General features: G+C 44.1%; 2 protein-coding genes and 1 pseudogene across 9 annotated transcripts; 1 reads left to right on the top strand and 2 right to left on the bottom strand.

Annotated features, from left to right (window-relative positions):
- Positions 1–6,595: 6,595 nt before the first annotated feature.
- Positions 6,596–7,387, bottom strand: LOC125519490 (BTB/POZ and MATH domain-containing protein 2-like). Its single transcript, XM_048684287.1, has one exon. It carries the CDS (start codon positions 7,385–7,387, stop codon positions 6,596–6,598), a length of 792 nt encoding a protein of 263 aa, XP_048540244.1.
- A 3,266-nt stretch (positions 7,388–10,653) lies between these two features.
- Positions 10,654–13,922, bottom strand: LOC125525535. Of its 8 annotated transcripts, XR_007291351.1 has the most exons (7): positions 13,556–13,922; positions 13,241–13,433; positions 12,894–13,032; positions 12,636–12,663; positions 12,447–12,552; positions 11,528–11,671; positions 10,654–11,126 (listed from the first exon to the last, which is right to left on the bottom strand). XR_007291351.1 is itself a non-coding variant. In XM_048690539.1 (6 exons), exons 3-6 carry the CDS (start codon positions 12,930–12,932, stop codon positions 11,030–11,032), a joined length of 381 nt encoding a protein of 126 aa, XP_048546496.1. In that variant the 5' UTR covers positions 12,933–13,032; positions 13,241–13,433; positions 13,556–13,922; the 3' UTR covers positions 10,654–11,029. The 8 variants fall into 8 exon arrangements, 1 of the variants encoding a protein (XP_048546496.1); XR_007291350.1 differs by having other exon boundaries at positions 12,636–13,032; XR_007291348.1 differs by having other exon boundaries at positions 12,447–12,663.
- Positions 13,923–20,564: 6,642 nt separating this feature from the next.
- LOC125519489 lies at positions 20,565–21,629 on the top strand (annotated as a pseudogene).
- Positions 21,630–22,364: the final 735 nt, after the last annotated feature.

Here is a 22,364-nt window from a genome sequence, read left to right as displayed (position 1 = left end):
ATTTCTAGAAAGCATGTAGGGTTATTTGGAAAGTGTTTTTCAATGGAAAGCCTGGATTAAGCTACTTGAACATTGAGCATCAAGATCTATAAGGATAGATTAAAACGCTTAATGGTACTTTCAAATGAGCACATACCTTGACATGATCTTGAAGGTGTTCAAGATGGATCAGTCAAAGAAGGAGTTCTTGCCTGAGTTGTAAGGTATGAAGTTAAGACTTAAAGCTCGACCACGGCAGAATAGATAAAAAGGACGAAGGTCATCCCCTATGCTTAAGACGTAGGCTCTACAATATGCTATGCTGTGTACCGCACCTGAAGTGTGCCTTGCCATGAGTCAGTCAAGGGGTACAAGAGTGATCCAAGAATGGATCACGGGACAGCGGTCAAAGTTATCCTTAGTAACTAGTGGACTAAGGAATTTTCTCGATTATGGAGGTGGTAAAAGAGTTCGTCGTAAAGAGTTACGTCGATGCAAGCTTAACACCTATCCGGATAGCTTTGAGTAGAGATACCGGATACGTATAATGGAGCAACAATTTAGAATAGCTCCAAGTAGAACAGTTATTTGGAATAGCTCCAAATAGAGCGTGGTAGCTACATCTAGGAGATGACATAGAGATTTGTAAAGCACACACGGATCTGAAAGGTTCGGACCCGTTGACTAAAACCTCTCTCACAAGCAACATGATCAAACCTAAAACTCATTGAGTGTTAATCACATAGTGATGTGAACTAGACTACTGACTCTAGTAAACTCTTTGGATGTTAGTCACATGGCGATGTGACCTGTGAGTGTTAATCACATGGCGATGTGAACTAGATTATTGACTCTAGTGCAAGTGGGAGACTGTTGGAAATATGCCCTAGAGGCAATAATAAATTAGTTATTATTATATTTCCTTGTTCATGATAATCGTTTATTATCCATGCTATAATTGTATTGATAGGAAACTCAGATACATGTGTGGATACATAGACAACACCATGTCCCTAGTGAGCCTCTAGTTGACTAGCTCGTTGATCAATAGATGGTTACGGTTTCCTAACCATGGACATTGGATGTCGTTGATAACGGGATCACATCATTAGGAGAATGATGTGATGGACAAGACCTAATCCTAAGCATAGCACTAGATCGTGTAGTTCATATGCTATAGCTTTTCTAATGTCAAGTATCCTTTCCTTAGACCATGAGATTGTGCAACTCCCGGATACCGTAGGAATGCTTTGGGTGTATCAAACCGTCACAACGTAACTGGGTGACTATAAAGGTGCATCTACAGGTATCTCCGAAAGTGTCTGTTGGGTTGGCACGAATCGAGACTGGGATTTGTCACTCCGTGAACGGAGAGGTATCTCTAGGCCCACTCGGTAAGGACATCATCATATGCACAATGTGATCAAGGAGTTGATCACGGGATGATGTGTTACGGAACGAGTAAAGAGACTTGCCGGTAACGAGATTGAACAAGGTATCGGGATACCGACGATCGAATCTCGGGCAAGTATCGTACCGAAGACAAAGGGAATTGTATAAGGGATTGATTAAGTCCTTGACATCGTGGTTCATCCGATGAGATCATCGTGGAACATGTGGGAGCCAACATGGGTATCCAGATCCCGCTGTTGGTTATTGACCGGAGACGTCTCGGTCATGTCTGCATGTCTCCCGAACCCGTAGGGTCTACACACTTAAGGTTCGGTGATGCTAGGGTATGTGAAGATATGTATATGCAGTAACCGAATGTTGTTCGGAGTCCCGGATGAGATCCCGGACGTCACGAGGAGTTCCGGAATGGTCCGGAGGTAAAGAATTATATATAGGAAGTGCCTGTTTCGGCCATCGGGACAAGTTTCGGGTCACGGTATTGTACCGGGACCACCGGAAGTCCCGGGGGTCCACCGGGTGGGGCCACCTGCCCCGGGCCACATGGGCTGTAGGGGTGTGCCTTGGCCTATATGGGCCAAGGGCACCAGCCCCAAGAGGCCCATGCGCCAAGAGATGGGAAAAAGGAGAGTCCTAAAAGGGGAAGGCACCTCCGAGGTGCCTTGGGGAGGATGGACTCCTCCCCACCCTTGGCCGCACCCTTCCTTGGAGGAAGGGGCAAGGGCTGCGCCTCCCCCTCTCCCTTGGCCCTATATATAGTGGGGAAAAGGAGGAGCAAACCAATCTAAGGCCTGGCGCCTCCCTCTCCCTCCCGTGACACATCCTCCTCCCGCAGCGCTTAGCGAAGCCCTGTTGGAATCCCGCTACTTCCACCATGCCGTCGTGCTGCTGGATCTCCATCAACCTCTCCCTCCTCCTTGCTGGATCAAGGCATGGGAGACTCCGGCTGTACGTGTGTTGAACGCGGAGGGTCCGTTCGGCACTAGGATCATCGGTGATTTGAATCACGACGAGTACGACTCCATCAACCCCGTTCACTTGAACGCTTCCGCTTAGCGATCTACAAGGGTATGTAGATGCACCTCCTTCCGCTGTCGTCTCCATAGATAGATCTTGGTGACACGTAGGAAAATTGAATTTCTGCTACGTTCCCACAACAAAGCCGTACAAGAATTTTGACTCAGACCCAGATAAGATGCTAGCAATTCCCATCTCACGAAGGTCGGTAATATGTTCTGAAGAAGAAAGCAATATGAGTAGAATTCAATTGGCAACCAACCGAAGAAAATGCAAGACATTTTATCTCTAAAATGAACATAGAAATAATAATCCTAAGAAATAAGGACAATACAATTGAACATTATCTCACCAAAACCTAAGACAAGAGAATGTTATGCAAATACAGTGATAAAAAGAAAAAAGATTCTTACAATGTTTTATTCCAAACTCACTATCGCTAATTTGCAATATCATTATTGACTCAAGTAAGAGGATTTGAACAACTATCATCCAAATACCTTAAGAACAAAAACAGAGAAAAAGGTTTATTTGCCCAAACCAACTAAAAAGTGTGAAAAAAAAACTAAAAACGAGTGCTACAATGTTTTTATTCCAAATCACAAGCAATAATTTTGCATATCATTATTGTACTTCAAAGTTATAGAGATTTTCCTATATGTACATAGTTATACAGACCTAATTTCAGATGCAAATCTAGCACAGTTTTATTGCCAACTAGATAACATAACAATTACTTGATATGGAGTTAGTGGACTTTTTTTCTCAGCCATACCCTCTCAGAACTGAACCACAATCAAAAATATGATTACCTTACATCGTATCAAAGCCAACACAAACAGTTCACGAAGGATATATCCTGCCATAGTGATAATATACATATTGTAGATGCCACGACATAGCCAACATACGAAATTAAATATGAAGAGAAAAGACCGGCATGGTATAATGAAGCTCAAAATGAATTCAATCCTTGTAGTCAGAATCCCACCCAATAACATCTTCATGCCACTTTCATGATTCATCAAAACTTAATTTCGTTAAACTTAAACCGTAGCCCCAACATCAACAAGCTTAAAATCACATAACGAAAACCAGTGAATCAACCAAGCACCACTAAGATCACAGTAAACGTAAAAATTACACATCAACAAAGCAAGAAGAAAGCTTGTCGACACCGTAGGCTAGGAATAAGTAGAGCAACATAGTCATCCTCAATATGTGCCCCTTTGGCACATGCATGATGTATTACATTGACTGATTCACAATGCACGGGTGTTGATCGCGTTCACCTTTCCAAGAATGAGGAGTAACAGACTCACTCAAGGAATCAAAATAGCAACATCATTAGAAATGAAAGAATTAATAAAGAAAATAAAAAAAAATACAACTGGCCCCTCAAAAGTTGCTGAGTATATCCTAGGGCGCTAATTCTGCCTTGCCGACTACCACACACCTTCGTGCGTTATTCCCACGAAAAATGAAGAATCGAAGCAAGTAGGGGTGGCTAGGTTCTTCTACTAACGCCGAAAACGAAAAGAGATGGATCGACGGAGATATGCTTACATTGCGGTGGCGACAGACCCAGAGTCTCCGCTCCACCGGCAGCGTTAGGCACAGGACCTGCGCGGGATGAGACTCTAGTGCAAGTGGGAGACTGAACACTACTAGGAAAAGGCTAATTAGTGGCGCACCTGTTTTTGCCATTAATGGCGCACTACAGGTGCGCCACTATTATCACGCCACTAGTAACAAATACTAATAGATAGTAATGGCGCACCTATAGTGCGCCATTAGTATGCGTAGAAGTGCGCCATTACTATCTGACTTAGTAATGGCGCACCACATAGAAGTGCGCATTACTAACAATTTTTTTCAAAAAATAATTTTTTCAAAATTTTCAAAAAAAATTCAATTTTTTTTTTTCTTAATCTCGGGTCACTATGGCTTAATCTCGGTCAATATGCTTAATCTCAAGTCAAATCGCACTCCGTGGTCAAACTTCCGAAGGTCACCCATCCTCACACTACTCCAGCCCAAGCACGCTTAACTTCGCAGTTCTATCCAACCCCAGCACCAGCTCACTTACACACTTGTTGATATATCTATCATATCAATCCTATTAAACCTTGTTGATGTCTAGGACTTTGTTCATGTTCATGAGTGTGATGAAATTTTGAAAAATATTTCAAACTTCCCGGTCATATTACGTATCATATTTTGAAAAAAAACAAAAAAAATGAAACCAATTTTTCTGTTACTAGTGGCGCACCTAGCAAATGGTGCGCCACTAGTAAGTTTGAATTCATTCCCCCAGATCTTAAAAGCCCCGTAACTTCTGTTAGGTTTTTGAGGATTTTGAAAATGTTAACGGGGTTCCCCGGTTAAATTCGGATGTAACTTTTCGTAGATGATTTTTCATATAGAAAACTTTTTAATCCGAGTTCGTATGCAAAAGTTATGCCCATTTTACAAATTCCAGAGAGATTCTGCAAATAAAGTCGAAATTCATATTTGTAAATTTTCCCAACAACTAGACCACATATCACAGGGAACTATTATTAATTTTTTCTAAAACTGAAAAGCGTCGGGGGGGGGGGGGGTGGGGTGCAAAGAAAGTTAGTAATGGCGCACCACCTAACAATGCACCATTAGTAACGGTTACTAATAGCGCACCTGTTACGTGGTGTGCCATTACTAACTTTTGCAAAAAAATAAAAAATGTTAGTAGTGGCTCACCGTGGTTGTGGTGCGCCATTACTAGTTTGAACTAGTAATGGCGCACTATACACTGGTGCGCCATTACTAGTTTTGAAAAAAAAAAGTAAAAAAAAACATTTGTTAATAGTGGCGCACAGAGTGTGTGGTGCGCCATTACTAGTTAAAACTAGTAGTGGCGCACTATGTCCTGGTGCGCCATTACTAGTTTGGAAAAAAAATGTTAGTAGTGGCGCACCGTGGGTGTGGTACGCTATTAGTGATATGGACATTAATGGCGTACCTACACATGGTGCGCCACTGCTATATAGCAGTGGCGCACTACATATGTGGTGCGTCATTAATGTCGATATTAGTTATAGCCCTTTTCCTAGTAGTGAGGCGAGCAAGCTATCATGAGGCAAGAGAGATGGGGGTCGTACATGTGGCAGTGGCGACATCACTCGCCGCCGGACAGATAGGGTGCACCAGTGCCATGAGAGCCAAGACTGATCTATCCACCCGCTCCTCTTTCTCTCGCAGCAACCGCCCGCACCGGCCTCTCACCTCTCGCGCGGCGCTGGATCCCCTTCTTTGTCTCGCATGCGGAGCGCCGGATCTCCTTCTCCTTTTTCTCGCAGACGTAGCAACCGAGCAATTTCTACATTTTGTTTTACAATGGTAGTGCAGGCCAGTAGGCCAGTAGGCCCAATTGAACGTAAGATGCCCAAAAAAGCCACCGGAGCAGCAGCCCGAAAAGTTCAGTGTAGCCTGACACGCGAGTTAGCATGCACACGAGATTTAGGTGGGACTAACAACAAATCTGACGACCGAAAATGATTAGACGTGGCGATCCAATGATTAGAAATGTTGATGGCCTAAAAGGGCTGGGAGGGTTCTCAGTTTTAATGTATCTAAAAATGTACGCCTTGTCTCTTAGAAGTTTTGGATATATCTAGGTTAACTCCAACTCCATCGTTTCCAATGAATAAGCCATATTTTAAATTTAAATCTCCAATCCTAGGAAATAATAGAATTAAAAGGGCAAAAACGAAGTGAAAACACCTTTTCTCCTACTTTTTCTTAAAAAAATAATTTCTCTCCCAATTTAATTAAGGAAATCACTAGATGTTTGCACAAAGTTCCAAAGTGCAGCATGTAAAGAAATAGCAACATCCTGGAGGATACGAAGATCCCCTCTTACAGGAAACTTTTAGGAAACATCCGCACACATGCTACAACGTAGCGAGCAACAAAGGTACGAAACTGAAGAAAGCAATTCGTTGCAAAGCAGACGACCTCATCCATGAGTGATCCAAGGGCACCCACCACCTTGACCTGCAAAACACGTCGGCTACTACAATCTTCTAGATCGAATTTGAAGAGCCTTCATTTCCTTTTCCATTTCCTTCTGCAATGACAAAGAGAGTAAACAAGGCACGCGAAAAAATTGACGGAATATATGAAGAGCTAACATTAATATGGAGAAGTCCTACTTTGCCGGTAGAATGCCAAGGATCATGTCCTTCATAAGAGTGGGGCAGCTCCTGCAGAAATCATCAAAGCCATTCGTGGACACCACTGCCCTCAGGTTGTCCGGACACCGGAGGAACTTGCAACACGCCTTCTTCAGCCCGTCACAGCCATGCTGCTCGGCAAGCCCTAGTATGGAGGTCACCGTGCTCACGTCTATGTGCTCACGAAGCTTCTTCTCGCACATCGCCCGAAGTGTTGGGAGGTTGTACCTGTCTGCCGCGAGGAGCAAGTGCTGCAGCAGGGCGCCCTCATTTTCATCCGCGACGATCACTGGAAATGAGTCACTGTAGATGAACCCAAGCATGGCCTTGAATACCGTAGCATCCATATCATCTATATGCACGGTGGCGGTCGTGGACGTACCTTCCTTCATGGGGCCAAAGATAGCTGCCCTAAAGACCGTAGACCGGGCCGCGAGAATACACATATGAGTGGTGAATGTCTTGTGGCTCACATGGAAGACCACGTCGGTGCCCTCCCCAGCCTGGAGAAAGTCGGTGAAGTTCTGTTGCATGTTGAAAGGTGGCACTGTAATGAATGCGGTGTCCCATGTTCGATTTAGGACCACGACGTCGCACCGGATGGTGAAACTGTCGTTCTTGAGATGTTTGTCCAAGACTGCCCTCTCGATGTACTTAAACGCATCAGTGCACTCGCCTCGTAGCTCTAGTATTTTGCTACCATGGATACGTGCCAGCTCTTGCTTGTCAGTCGCGTCAACGAAGCTAAACTTGATGTGCGCCTTCATGGGCCCTTCTGTGGTGTCTACTTTCTCGTCGAGAAAAACACAAAGTACTACGACGCCCGTTTTCGCCCAGGTCATAAAGTGCAGGATTATACACGATTTTCCAGCGGTAGCCTCCGACGGAGAAACAGTGAGATATGTTGGATTCGCGCATGCGCGAGTGGCCTTGGACGACAAGCAAGTGGTACCCGTTGGCGCTGGGGCAGGTAGGAGAGCTGTCAGCGCCTAGGAGCTCACGGTGACGACAGATACACCGGCGAATGACATGGTAGACTAATCTGCAACTCACTACCGGCGATCAATGAACCTTGGGTGGCTAGTTAGCTAGACCGTAGGAGAATTACACCGAGGCAGGAGGCAGCAGAGGGGCGGCCGGCAACGCTAATCGCCTTTTAATGACTTTAGGGTGTACTAGCAAAAAGTGCCCGTGCGTTGTAACGGGAAATTAAATTTATCACAAATATTTAAGAGTATTGTAGCACAACGCCGCACTTCAGGTACATGACGGTAGATGCATACTCTTGCCAATGCAACTTTGAACATTGTGGCTCGCTTCAGGAGATAATTTGTGTGGCATCTCCATTAATACATCTGAGCTCTATCTTTGACCTCCCGTTCCTTGGCTACAGATAACACTGTCAGTCGCTCATTTGTTTCCCCTTTCCTCACTCAACAAACAGCTAGTCTCCTACAGGCCATTACCTTTTTCATGGACATAATCTGCCAAGGTCACATTATTCTAGATTGCCTTGTAAAAGCAAGTTGTTTTCTCAGGATTGGATGAAACCTGTAAAAAAGATCCTTCTAATGTTGCTGCCCAAAAGCTTATGTTGGTTTTATATAACTGAGATATTCACTACCTTCCATTACCTCAAAAAATCTCCCGGAGCTCCAAATTGTGGCACTTTCCTCTAACGAATTCTTCAGTATTGACAATTGAGCTTACACTGCTTCACGTAATAGTCCTAGCAAACCAACCGCTGTAGAACCTCGGTCCAGTATACAATCCGGCTCAAAATAAGAATTTGTTGTCAGCATGCCAGGATCCATGCAACAGAAATAAATAATATGTTCTTAGAAACCTGAAAAATAATTTAGCCACTCAAACAACTTTCAAGTAGCAAAACAATATAAAATTACCATGGGCCATTCATGAGAAAAAACATTGTTGGTACTAATGATCTTGAGGAATACCATAAACCATCCAAGAAGTCAGCTGGTTAAACATGACATGTGTGCGTCGCAAAGTAGCATATTCTTATTTTTTACCATTACCTTCAATGAAAAGGAAATTATAATAGGCCAACAACAGGTCATAAGGTGCATAAGAAATATGCAAGTATGGAAAGTACTGGCAATGAAAATGGAAGTACAATGGTTTCCGTGCAAACGCAAAAGGAATGCAAATAGCAGTTATTTTTCTTCAGAAGTCACAGAGATTGCTCTGAATGTAGTTTTGCAGTAGTGGAACCCCCACAATGGCGTCTTTTATGACAGGTTAAGAAGCGGTTCAGCTCCCTGTAATAAAATCGCAAAGATATGAGCCTCTCAATAGCACTCCTGTACAATAAGGAGAAGTCATTTGGTACTCCATGAATCCGCGTTTGAACAGAATAAAGAACCACTCTCTCCTCTAAACTTAGTCAGCACATGCATCTTCTATGGATGAAGTTTACTCAGCTCTGTTTAATCCGCCCACAGGAATAGAATCTCCTGTGTGTATTGACCACCATCATGGCACTGACAATGCCCACAACGGTATCAACCCAATACCCCTCCCGCTCTGCTCTATCCCCTGCCTTCGTTTGTCACTATGCCAGAGGACGTCGCTGCCGGGATCTGGATGTTTCATAGAAAGCTTGTGCACCCAATCATCCTACATCCTGATGTCATATGACAAAAGAATCCATCGGAAACATCAACACAAAATCAAGAATTTCTATGTCGCTTAGTCATCTGCAAATCTAGCATCATATTCGATTTCATTAAGCATATAAAAGATATTGCCCTGATAAAGTGATAATTTTTCAAACACAAATTTCTTGTGGAATTAGCACATACATTTTCTTGGCAACCAAAACTCAGGTTCTGCGTATTACACTGTAGTAATGTAATGGGTATCATCGATCTTCTGAAACATAATAAGAAGGGCTAGCTTATAAAATAAAAACATCGTTTTACAGCTCCATAAGTATTAGCAAACATGACATGACAGCAGGAGTGACATTGTCTAGGAAATGTGCCCGTGCGTTGCGGCGGGAAAATAAGTACCCGTGCACCTGTTGAAGAAATGTGTAAACCACCAATCGAGATCTTCCCAATTGCATGACATGAGAAACTGTAATTCTCCTAGTGCAGACATTCAACAAAGCAATTAAAGCAAAGTGTAACATTCCAAAGCTAATAAAAAGATTTTCTTTCTTATACCATAGGGAAAGTTCACAAAATCTGCAATCAAGCAAAAAAACGAATTTACACTAAAGGTTATGAACAAAGAAAAACATTTATAACTCTTAAAAAGATTTAATTCATTGTTGAAGATTGATTGAAGATGAACAGATAAATTCAAGTGTCATGAAGTTGCAGTGACAAGATAATTTGGCCCCATTAGGAAAAGGATTACAAATGAAATATTTTGATGCAGCAAAGAACCAGCACAACATTTCAGTGAAAATAAAAATAGAATGCTAGAGGCACCTCTAAAGGAATGATTTGCTAGGTTGTCGAATACCACTAAAAGAGCATCAACACCTTTAAATGAATGATCTGACTGACGAGGTACCACCGAAAGAGCATCAACTTCACCTTCTTGTAGACCACCGTCAGATTACAGTCTTATCTATGGATGACTACTATAACAATCTTGAGTCATAGGAAAAAGAAGACAAAATCTGATCGAAGAAAAAAGCGAGAACACATCTTAGAATTGTAGTCTTACTTAAAGATAATTGCTGGAATGGTCAGACTCTTAACTAATCATCGACACACTCTTTGGTGTCGCCTCTTTATGCCCATATCTAACATATATACAAATGCTAGCATATGTAAACTCAAGCACAATTGTAACTCTTAACCAGATGCATTAACACTGTCCTAGGGATCATCCTGCTGTCTCAGGTAGTCGCGCCACTTTCTTTTCTTTGTGGTGTGGTTACTCTGACAATCACACACCTATCCTCTTTTTTTAGAATGATCGGAATGGCGGTTCCATTGCCAAGACAAAACAAATCAGACGCCACAATCTTGGATTACCACAATGCATTGTATTGTAAGAAAACTTCGAGATCACTATTAATTTTAAGATGCCACAACAATACATCCATCCTCTTCATATCATCAAGACAAAAACAAGATTACATATTTTTCAGCGGATTAAGATAACAATTTCAACTGATGCCAGGGTTTCTTTAGAAATACAACATTACAAACTGTAGGCTCCTTGTAGAGAAAGATCGGATATATTGAAGATACAATCCACCAAATAGGACTACCCAACAAATTACAAATAGTGCAATCATGTCCAGCAATGACTTCACTATCCATGTCATTGTTGTTAGTGGGCACGACAAAATATCCGGTGGAGCCTCTGTCTCCCGTGCACCACACAATCTCCGGTGGTTCCCAGCTAAGCTAGGCTCGCCCGAATCACAATTTGGCAGACGACATTGTTATATCATCACTAATGTTTGAATTAGAATTTGGGATACCCGTCGTGCAAACAGAATAATCAGCTTCTCTGTTTCTATTAACAAAAAGTAAACACACTCCATCAGTGTGTAACTGCAACTATCAACACCAGGCCATAAATTTCTTAGATTTTGAATCCAGATTGAACTATAGATTTATTAGCAAAAAAGACTGCATCTGAAAAAACAAATATTGTACCAGAACATGCATTTGTAGAACTTGATACCATGGAAATAAAGTATGGTGCAATGGAAATAATAATAAACTTGATCAAGAAATTTTCTGATTAGCATGGTACTTGCTAGGTATTACGACTGGACCACTACTGAATGACTACTGAAACATATATATGTTTATAGCTCCACATTCAATGCGAAAATATGAAGATTGTTAGCAAATCCATTGAGAGTAGCATTGGTACATATGCAAATCATCATACTAATTAGAAGAGCATACCCTGCGGCCTGCGCCTCCTCGGTCACTACATCGAGCCCAGTCTTCTTGGCAGTCGCCTTGGACTTGGCAGCATGCAGCCCCTGCCCCTGGTGTGTCCATGTTGTTTGCGACAATTCTCCAGTCCATGGTGCCAATCCTTGTGAACTGCCAAGTTTCAGTACCAGTGCAAAAGAAGAGTAACTATTCAAATCAACCTAGTGCAAGCTGCTACCTGGCACTTGCAGCTGCCATTCAGAAAAATGTGTGTGACAAGATGGTTTTATAAGAACTTATGCAATTTCCCTATGAAAGCTCTAATGCAAACACATTAACTACACATATATGATACAATCATGGTTGCCATCTTGAAAAGAAGATCTCGCACATGGACTGACATATTTTACACACAGTATTACAATCTACATCACAACGGTTCAGAGATGAATGTAGGCATAGAAAAGTAACTGAAAATTTCTAAAACTCATATCTGACGAAACTCGATAGTCAAAACTTTTCACCAACAGAATATATACATGGATCAGTGTGCAGCGCATGTAATAATTAAACACAGGGCAAAAGGACTATATAACAGAAAACCTGGCGCATTTCATTCTGCTACTGCTACTGAATATCAAGGTGTTTTTCAGATATCAAGGTAGGCCTCTGCTATTTCTATGGCGTTCACATCCCCTAGCGCATTTCTACTGCTACTACTACTGTATATCTGAAAACTTTTCACCAACAGAATATATACATGTTCTCACTACTGCTACTGAATATCAAGGCATTTTTCATACTGCATTTTTCCAGGCTTCAGCTTACATGCTTTTTCCTAATATATTTTCAGATTAGGCTCGCCCGTTACCATACAACTTTTAGAACGAATAAATCATATATTACACAGAAACTGCAGAGAGAAAAATAGAATAAGGGAAAGAACCTTGAACCACCGACACACACAACTTCCAACATAGAACCTCTGGTGAAGTTGCAACATTTGCATCTCTTCAAGCGGCAGTCCCCCATGCTAAGTCTCTGCTTCTAAGCTAATCAGTAAAACAACACCAACAATCAATTATTCGGTTTATTAAATCTACATGCTATTTGAGCCATTGTAATCTTTACTCACATGCATTTGTTAGAAAATTAGGGGCATCCTGAAGCAAACAAACAAATTAAGAGAAGACCAACAAAGGAGAAACACGGTTAACAACGGCCTGAAGTTCTAATTTTGTCATACCGTAATACATAAGAATATGTGACTAAAACATTTCTAAACAGAGGACCGACAGACATGGCATATTTAATACCATGGAGGCTTAAATTGTGTGTGACCTATGTGGTTGTGAATTTCGTCAAATTCCAATGAAAGGGCTTCAGAGACTACCTTGTAAGTTCTTCTACAACATAAATCTCTTTGCATCATTCGATTCTTACTTTGCAAACAGCAGTAGCCATTATATGAGGGCTATAGTATGTTTGATTGACACATCATGTGCACCAATGTGTAAACCTGAGTTCAACACCTGCCATCACATTCAGTTATTCACTTTCTCTTCTTAGAAGCCCCAAACTGATTAAAAACGGGAAAAATGATAATACATCAGGAAATATAAAATGCATAGCAACAACAAGCAGGAGCACATTTAGGCTGCAGTACAGCCTAAAAATTGCCGACCAAATTTAAGCACGGTAAAATAGTTATAAGCAGATCCATGACATATATATTCTTACCGAATTGGTGGCCTATCTCCAAGTATTTCATTCTTCATTCTAGAAATTTGTCAAGAGCACTACTGGACAAACTGAAATTGCACCGGAGGCAAGACAAAGATCAGAAGATATATGTTGCTTCCCTGGGTGAATGTCCAGATTCAATTCGCTCGCCGTCCGCCCCTGCGTCTCCTCCACATGAAATTAGCAGCTGCTGCATCAAAATAGTAGCATCAGCAGCATCAATCAACAAACAACAAGAAAGCAGCAGTATAATATGCAACTAACAGGAGCACACCAGCAACGCACAACATACAGAGCAATCGTCCCTCTCACCTGCCCTCCCTGCACCAGCAGCGCACCAGACCGTCCTCGTCCTCGTCCATCTCCCCCTGGGAGCCCGTGCCTACCCTCGTTTCTCTCCTTCCTCCCAGTTTTCTCTCTCCCTCTCCCTCGTCCTCCCTCCTTTTCTTCCAGCAGCACGCCAGAGCAACCATGGTGCCGCCCCCGAGAACCCCCGACGCCTTGCAAGGTCCCGCCGCTGCTATCCTGGATTCGGCCGTCGACGAAGTTCAAGGGGCGGCGCGCGGCGGGGCGGGGTGGGAGGTGGAGGCGGCAGGGGGTGCGAGGCGGGGCGGGGCAGGAGGTGGCATTGTCGGGGACGGGCGGCGCACGGCGGTGTCGGGAGGGGCGCGGTGAGGCGGGGCGGGGCAGGAGGTGGCGGTGTCGGGGACGGGCGGCGCACGGCGGTGTCGGGAGGGGCGCGGTGAGGCGCGGCGGGGCAGGAGGTGGCAGTGTCGGGGACGGGCGACGCACGGCGGTGTCGGGAGGGGCGCGGTGAGGCGCGGCGGGGCAGGAGGTGGCGGCGGCTGGAGGTGGAGATGGATCGAGGAGGCAGGGTGGTGCGGGCGGCTGAGCTATTTTTTTTCTCTCTTCCGTACCGGTTCAGGCTGACTTATGACGAGGACTGCGGCTTAATTTCTAAGAAACAGGGGGACTTTTTTGCAAAAAGACTGACGACGGACGACCAGAAGCAATCGGTGGTTTATTAATAGGTAGAGATAAGGACTGTGGAAACAAATCAGAGGAGGTCAAGATCTTAAGTGGGCCTTTTTTCGAGGGATTAAATGGGTCTTCTTATTCTGATGACACTGGCATGTTAAATGTGAACGTGCAGGCGTGCTACAAATTAAATAGTGCACCCGTGCCTGTTTGCATTGGTTTGGTATCCTATATACTTAAGAAGTTCATCCCCACTTTCTCAATTATCTTAACATGCAAGCAATCCACATCACCACACATGTCCCACTCATCCCACCCCTATTTATCTTGACATGCATCTGCCCACGTCAATGCATCCAGCCACATCAGCAACTATTGCCCGCATGCATTCCATTACCGAGCACAAGCTGGCCAATAAGAAGTTTCATTCATTTTTTTAGTAGGTACCATCCCCTAAAGGTCGTTTCCTCTTCCGTCTTCTGATTTCTGAAACGGACGAGGCAGCCTAAGAGCCCAGATGCCTCATCTTAATCTCCTCCCCACCGCATTTTCTCTCCAGCGAACAGAGCGGGCTTTACAGCTGCACATCTCATCTTCCATGCCTCCTCCGCCGTTCTCCCATGCCACAACTGTCTCGTGTGAGACATACCCCCAGCCACTGGTTTTCTCCGCCGGCTTTCCGCGGGGTTATCTCGAATTGTGGTCCCCTTCCCTGTGTGCTCCTCCAGCGCAACCACCTGTTCTCTCACCTTCGACGGCTCTCCGACTACGGCGCGACCACCGGCCCCCTCGCCTCCGACGGCTCTCCGACTATGGCGCGACCACCAGTTCCCTCGCCTTTCACGGCTCTCCGACTACGGTCCGACCGCCGCTCCCTTGCCTTCGACGGCTCTCAACTCCGGCGCGACTGCAATTTTTCCTTTTTGTTGATCTGAGCTCGTGCAAGTGGTGAGCAAGACGACGAAGTTGTTCTCAATCGACTTTAATTCTCCTCCGTTTAGGCTCCCAAGCTGATGTTGTTCATGCCATCTGATGGTTGCTTAAATTTCAACATGTTGACCTGGACTTCCGGAGTACTTCTATTCTTAGTTAATCAATGGCCTGCATGAGAAATATTCACTCACCTTCGCTTCATGAAATCAGCCTGCAGATATCTCGCGCCTGTGCACCAGATCATTTCTCTCACCGTTAATTTGTCCGTTGATTTCTCACCATTTATCCGATGCCTTTTGTGTTGCTATCCATTGATGATCTACTGGTTTGTTATATATATTTGTTCTCTGCATGTAAATATGTAAAAGCATAGACTGTATATTGCTCTTTCAATACGTATATGGTGCTTCCTTTTGATATCATCTGGTCATTGTCTTTCAGTTTTATATGTTTCTTTGGATTTGCACAATATGTTCCATGTACCTTGGAACATTCAGTAAATGTGGTATGAGAACACTTATTTTCCAATTATTTGTGCAGTTTTGATGTGAAGGCATTGTGGTTGTATTATATATACGGTACTCATTCCAGAAATCTATCTGGCTTTCATGTTTCAGAGATGATATATATGTTCCAGGAAATTTGTTCGAGAGAGTTCGGAATATATTCATTTCAAGCTTGCTATTAATGCAGTATGGGAAGACTATCATAGCGCCTGCATCACATCTGAAGTGTGTCTGGAAAACATGTTGCACCATACAACAAATACATTGAGAGGTCCACCGCTGAGACATTGACACATTTCTTCAATGTATCTCCGGCTGCATTTGATGAGATTTTCTGTGAGATTTGGCTTCTATTAGAGAAGTGAGACATGATGATATAGATAAATATTTATGCTGCCCGACATACAACATAGGTCTCAGTTGCTACTCAAATATTATGTTACCCTACTATACTACAGGATAAGCTTCCTATATTACAGGATAACCTTTCCTATGATATCCATGTATACATTATTATTGTATTTAAGCATATAAGAGTTCAAAAAATTGGGTTGTTAGCACGGTGCAGCCAATGATGTTCACTTCGCCAACAATAAACAGCGATTAAGGTGATTTTTTGGGCACAAGTTCTTACTCAATAAAGAACTACCAAGGTACGAATGATATGAATTTTTATCATTAATTAAGCTTAATACAATCAATGATATTTTTCAATATATCAGTACATTACCAATGCACATATCAACCACAATAAAAAAACTTCTGACTTTATATATCATTCTACCAAAGGTTCAAATAGACATGCATTTATATATTTCATTTCGTAGTTTCACTATTTACTCACTCCATAAATCCTCTCCTGTACATCACTACAAATTCCCGCAGCAACGGCGCGGGGTATCATCTAGTATTATATAATCATCGACGCTAATGTTGCTGCTGCAGGTGCCGTCAGTTGCACGAGGAGGTCTCGTTAGTGCAGTCTGCTGGACCTCTCCTGTCTCCCTCCTTGTTCTTTTTTAGCTAGGTATATAAAAAAGCATAAAAAATAGTTTCTCCTTTTTTAGAAGGTGGTCCTGCGTGACTTGATTTAAGGTGAAAACGGCGCTTGTGCCTGTTTCTTTTTTGAAGGCGTCGCTTTTGGAGAATTTGGACTTTAGGTATTGTCTTGGTTGTTTTTCTACTGCTACTTCAAAGACTAGATCACTGTAGCGGGACTTTTTTTTTTGCTTCTTTTTCTTTTTTGGTTGTGTGCATCCATAGTGTCATTAGGGTATTGCATTGTTGCACAAGCTGGGGTAATTGGTATCTCCGTGATATTAATATATTCCCTTTGTTAAAAACAACACCCATGTTTCATAACCTTATATTTCTACAACAAGACCCTTGATGGAAAATTCCTGCAACAAGGCCTTTGTGGCAAAATTTGCAACATCATCTCAGACATCTTCCTTGTATTCCTGCAACAAGACCCTTATTGCACAATTTTTTGCAACAAATATCATGTTGCAGAAACATCGCCGTCGCCTCATGCCCTGCACTGTTGATGTTTGCCACCCCCGCCCCCCTCCCCCCTCCCTAACGATCGAGCGATGCTACGTGATTAGCGATGCGAATGCACGTATTCCTCAAATCTATTATACCTAAGAGATTGATCCCCACTATAGGATTTATCTCAACATGCAGAGCATCCACGTCATCGCATGTGCCACATCAGCTGTTCTGTTGCATCGTCATAGTTTTCTGCTGTCGTGGCCCACACAATGAATGAGGAGTCGCTGCCTTCCCTAATTAACTCTCCCACCCATCTCCCACTTAACTCCCCCGTCCATATTCTCGATGCTATTCATCTTCTCTGCATAAATGCATGAGTAACAAATGGAGCGATTCTCCCCTATAAACTTCCATCTTCATCAGAGTTTGTTCTCCCCAGCTTCCGTCCACACCATATCAAGTACTCAGGTAATTAGGTTTCTCCCTTAGCATGCTGGAGATGACGAATTTGAAGTCCTGACGGTCCACGCCCGTCGCCTGCTAGCATGGAGGCTTCTAGAACCAGTCGGTTGTCGATCGAAGACGCCCGCCTCAGTTGCGCAGCCACCGTATGCAGTGTCGCCCTCCTCCTACTTGACAGTTCGGCAACTTTCCGCTCAGCGTCGCCGTTCTCGATTCGCCATGGCCAGTTCATCAAGATCTTCAGCATCTGCCGCTGGCTGGACCTGATACATGTGTGCGTGCTGCGTAGATTGATCCCATCCCTCACGCTGCCATCAATGAATAAAAGTACGTGATGCCATGTAGTACTGATGCTTGGGTATTGTATTGGCAAATCTTGGCGTGCGTGCATATCCTTCTATGCAGGTTTGATTCCCCAACTTAATTATTTAGTGCTCTTTTAGATGGTATAAATTCATTGCATATTTGCTACTGATCTGATTTGCTCTAGCAGGTTGCGTAATCATGTTACTGAATCCCTTCGGGGTAGGCAAGACTACTATTCACTGGAGATAACTTATGCTCCTCCATTCTGTTAGTAGGATTACATCAATTATGCACAGATAGTAGTATCGCGCATCGTTAAAAGGGACCACTGAAGAAATTAGCTTACAAAAATGTGCAACTCTTTTTTGATGATATGACACCCATAATCTTTTTTTTCGCGGGTGAGCATATGTACCATTGGTAAATATTTGTGTGTGCTGAATGTATATCTGCATAGTCAAAACATCTTGATGTTTGCAGGATGGCGGGGTCACTGTATTTAATCAATGGGAACTGAAACACTAGCCAATGATCATATTTTTATTACAGAAGATCTTTTGTATTTTTCTACACAGAAATGCATCATTCAATCTAATGAAATTGAATATTCAAATTATGTATATCTTTTTTCTTACTACAATTTCCGTAACAACGTACGGGGTATATTCTAGTTTATATGTACGCCCCCCCCCCCCCGCCCTCTAACGTTAATTTAGAAAAAGGGAAAAGGCCCGTGTGAAGCCCACAATCGGCCAGGTTGGGCAACCGGCTCATAGTCTCCTGGCCTGGCGTTGCGTTCTCATGTGATTAGCCCGTACCTGGATTAGTACGCAGAAATTAGCCGCCGCCATTCTGTGCCCTCGCCTGCCCGGCCGCCTCTGCTCGCTCTCCCTACCCTGCTGCTGCCGATCCAATTCACACGGTGACGACGCCATGCATCCTTCTTCACTTTCAAATCTTCTGGATCCAACCAATGGGAACTAGCCAAGACCTAAGAATCCAAGGTTTGACACATTAATACATCACACCATGCATCTACTAATCCCCATCGTCATCTTGTATCATTGTTGAATTTATACATCAGACTTTGTTGTTTGCTTGTTTTGGTTGAGTGGTTTGTAATGCTATGATTCTATGAAGAATTCCTATCTTGCACGTGCCCCAAAAATTGTTGTGAACATAATGCAAATTACTCCCTCAGTAAAGAAATACAATAGCGTTTAGATCACTACTTTAGTGAACTAAGCGCTCTTATATTTTAATAGAGAGTTGTATGAGTTCTTATTTGTGATGCAAAATTTTCCTATGTCCAACTTATCCAATATAGCTACCACCATTCTTATTTGTGATGCAAAATCATGCCACCACCATTCTGCAACGACATCGTTGTTGCAGAAACTTGTCTTGAAGGTGATGTTGCAAACAACGATGCAGGGCCAAGCGCAGGGTGAGCGTCAACGTACGGCGCGGTGGTTGTGGCCGATGCCGGAGGTGCTGATAGGACGACGGTGAGGTTGGCGACGCTCCTCGTTGGATCCGTTGAGCCGGTCGGCGGGGAGGCAATCGACGGCGGAGATCCAACATGGTGGTGCTGAGCGACAATGACCTGGAGGCGGCCTACTCAGGCGGGCTCGGCTGTTGGGTCGACATAGGGGTGGCGGAGCTCCATGGTGGCGAAGTGCAAGGGCTGTCTCCCGCGGCAATGAATAGGAGGAGGGGAGGCGTGTGGTGGGGTGATTTCGCTGGCGGTCGTCTAAGACCAGCCGTCGTGGGGCGCTTATCCCTGGCTTTGTCGCGGTTGTGGATTGGACGAGGTAGCGAGTAGGCAGATGGGCTTGGCGTTCTGCAAAATGCCTTGTGTTGCGCTCAGTTGATTGCAACATGACCAATGTTGCAAACAACATGTGCGGTGAGGAAGATGATGTGTGCCGCATGATCAAACACTGATCGAACGGTTGGAAAGGCGGTCCATGTCTCGCTGTTATCAGCCGGCTGAATCTAATTTTCCCTTAGAATATGGACCTGGTAAGTGTCACGCATGTGGCATAAGCACATGACTACTTCGAACTTTTTTATGGCAAGTTTAGTGACGTGGGTATAAAAACTTTAGTTGTCAAACGTGGCAACTTTCATTTCAAATGGCAAGTTTAGTTTTTTTTTAGATGACAACTTTAGTTGTAGAAAACGTCAGCGCCGGGGTGCTTCCTGCTATATATATGACACTTATCATTTGGATAGAATATTTGTGTCGAAGTTGCAACGCACGGACGATACCGAGTCATACTAACAAAAACTAGTCATACTAAAAATACAAATAGAGCGGAGAAGAGATAAGAGAGAGAAAACGGAAAGCAGGGTTAGGAGATGCGTCATGCAAAAGGCAAAAATCCAAACAATACTAAACTAGGTAAACATGCGGTTGTATTGTACTATGAATCTCCAGCGAATAAATGTATATATGGTAAATCCGGGACGTCAACATACTGGGGAAAGAATTTTCTCAGAGGTATAAGCTGGCACGACCAGATATTAAACAGGACATTCCAAATAACTTGACGTTCCAACGGACTGAATTCGGCCACACACGCAATAAATATCCTGAGCTTGCTTTGTATCACGATACACCCGATTCATCGATCATCATGTCCTTCACGGGTAGATCTGCCATCTCCGGCGGCAAGCTCCTCGAGGACAACATCATCACCGCCAGCACAGCCAGCGGGTACCACTTGCTTGTCGTTGACGGCCACTCGCGCATTCGCGGATCCATCGGCTCTTGCTTTTTCATCATCGGCGGTCAGTGTTGGCGCATCTACTGCTGCCCCCACGCTTATGGCGGCCTCGTGACTCTACGACTTTGCCTCGTCGAGGGCACTATAGATCCTGTGAAGGCACATTTCGAGTTCAGCTTCGTTGAAGTTACGGACAAGCAAGAGCGGGCACGTATCCATGGTGGCAGTAAAATATTTGAGTTCCGAGACCGGTGCGACCACCATAAAAAGGTCATCAAAACAGAGTTCTTGGAGAAATTCATCAGGGACGAGAGTTTCACCATTGGGTGCGACGTCATGGTCCTTGACGAGGATGTCCTCCCCATTGAAATTTCTTCCTTGATCCCGGTGCCACCGCCCGACATGCAGCAGAACTTTATGAACCTTCTCCTGGCTGGTGTGGGCACGGACGTCATGTTTGAGGTGGGCGGCGAGACGTTCAACGCCCACAAGTGCATCCTCGCGGCCCGCTCTACTTTCTTCAGGACATTCCTCTTCGGCCCCATGAAAGAAGGCATGTCGTCCACGGCCACCATCGTGCGGATAGACGACATGCACGCTGTGGTATTCAACATGATGTTGTGGTTCATCTACGGTGACTCACTGCCAGCTCCTCCGGTGGATGAGAACGAGAGCGTTCTTCTGCAACACCTGCTCATCGCAGCGGATCGGTAGGACCGCCGGCGGCTGAGGGCGATGTGTGAGAAGAAGCTATGCGAGTGCATCGACATTGGATCGGCAGCAACCATCCTGACACTCGCTGACCAGCACAGCTGTGACGGGCTGAAGAATGGGTGCTACCGTTTCCTCCAGTATCCGGCCAACATGAGGGCATTCGTAGAGACACAAGAGTTTGATCATCTGAAGAGGAGCTGCCCGCATCTTATGAAGGAAATTCCCATTAGCATGCTTCCCTCGCCTAGCCTAATTCAGTAGCCCTTCTTAAGAAATTTATTGTTGGAAAGTTAGGCAATTTCATGATTAATTCATTGGCTCATGACTAGCTCTTCTCTATTTTGGTATCTTCTATCCTTACATATGCATGATTGCATTTTACAATACCCACACGGTGCAGGTTGATCAAATCGGTTTCTTCAATGAAATGACCCATCAGTGATATATCCTCGGATAGTATGCTTCCAGGGCATTTTACTACACGCACGGATGAATTATATGGAATTTAATTTACAAGTTGAGATGGCAATTAGGGGGGGGGGGGGATTAGTTGGAGGGTTAGATCCATAAGTTTTCATCCGTAGGAAAATTCCCAGTAGGGAGTTGGAATTTTTTTTCTTTTGCGAATTAAACACTTCCATTACTTAAGCAAGGTCATTCAAGTCTTGTTGACACAAAACGTCAACATCTTCAGGAGCGCACCGAAGCCACACAGCAGTTTTGGGCAACGAGCGGCCCATTTGAGCAAGTGCATTACTAGGCTTATTCTGGTCTCTCCGGACGACTCGTATTTCATGCTGACGACCAGCAAGAAGCTGTCTTGTTTCTCCCACCATAGCTGCTACAGGTGACCTATTGCCCGTAGGCGCTGATCATGCGCGCCGCCGTCGTGCAGTCCGTCTCGACGATAAGACTTTCAGTGCTCCATTCAAGAGCCAGGGCCACTCCCTCCATGCATGCCGCTACCTCGGCCTCGAGAGCACTCGAACATCTCTG

This window comes from Triticum urartu, chromosome 7, assembly GCF_003073215.2.
Source record: "Triticum urartu cultivar G1812 chromosome 7, Tu2.1, whole genome shotgun sequence".
In the NCBI taxonomy this organism is placed as follows: Eukaryota; Viridiplantae; Streptophyta; class Magnoliopsida; order Poales; family Poaceae; genus Triticum; species Triticum urartu.
Note: the sequence above shows the minus strand (reverse complement) of the source record. Positions and strands in the feature narration are given on the sequence as shown.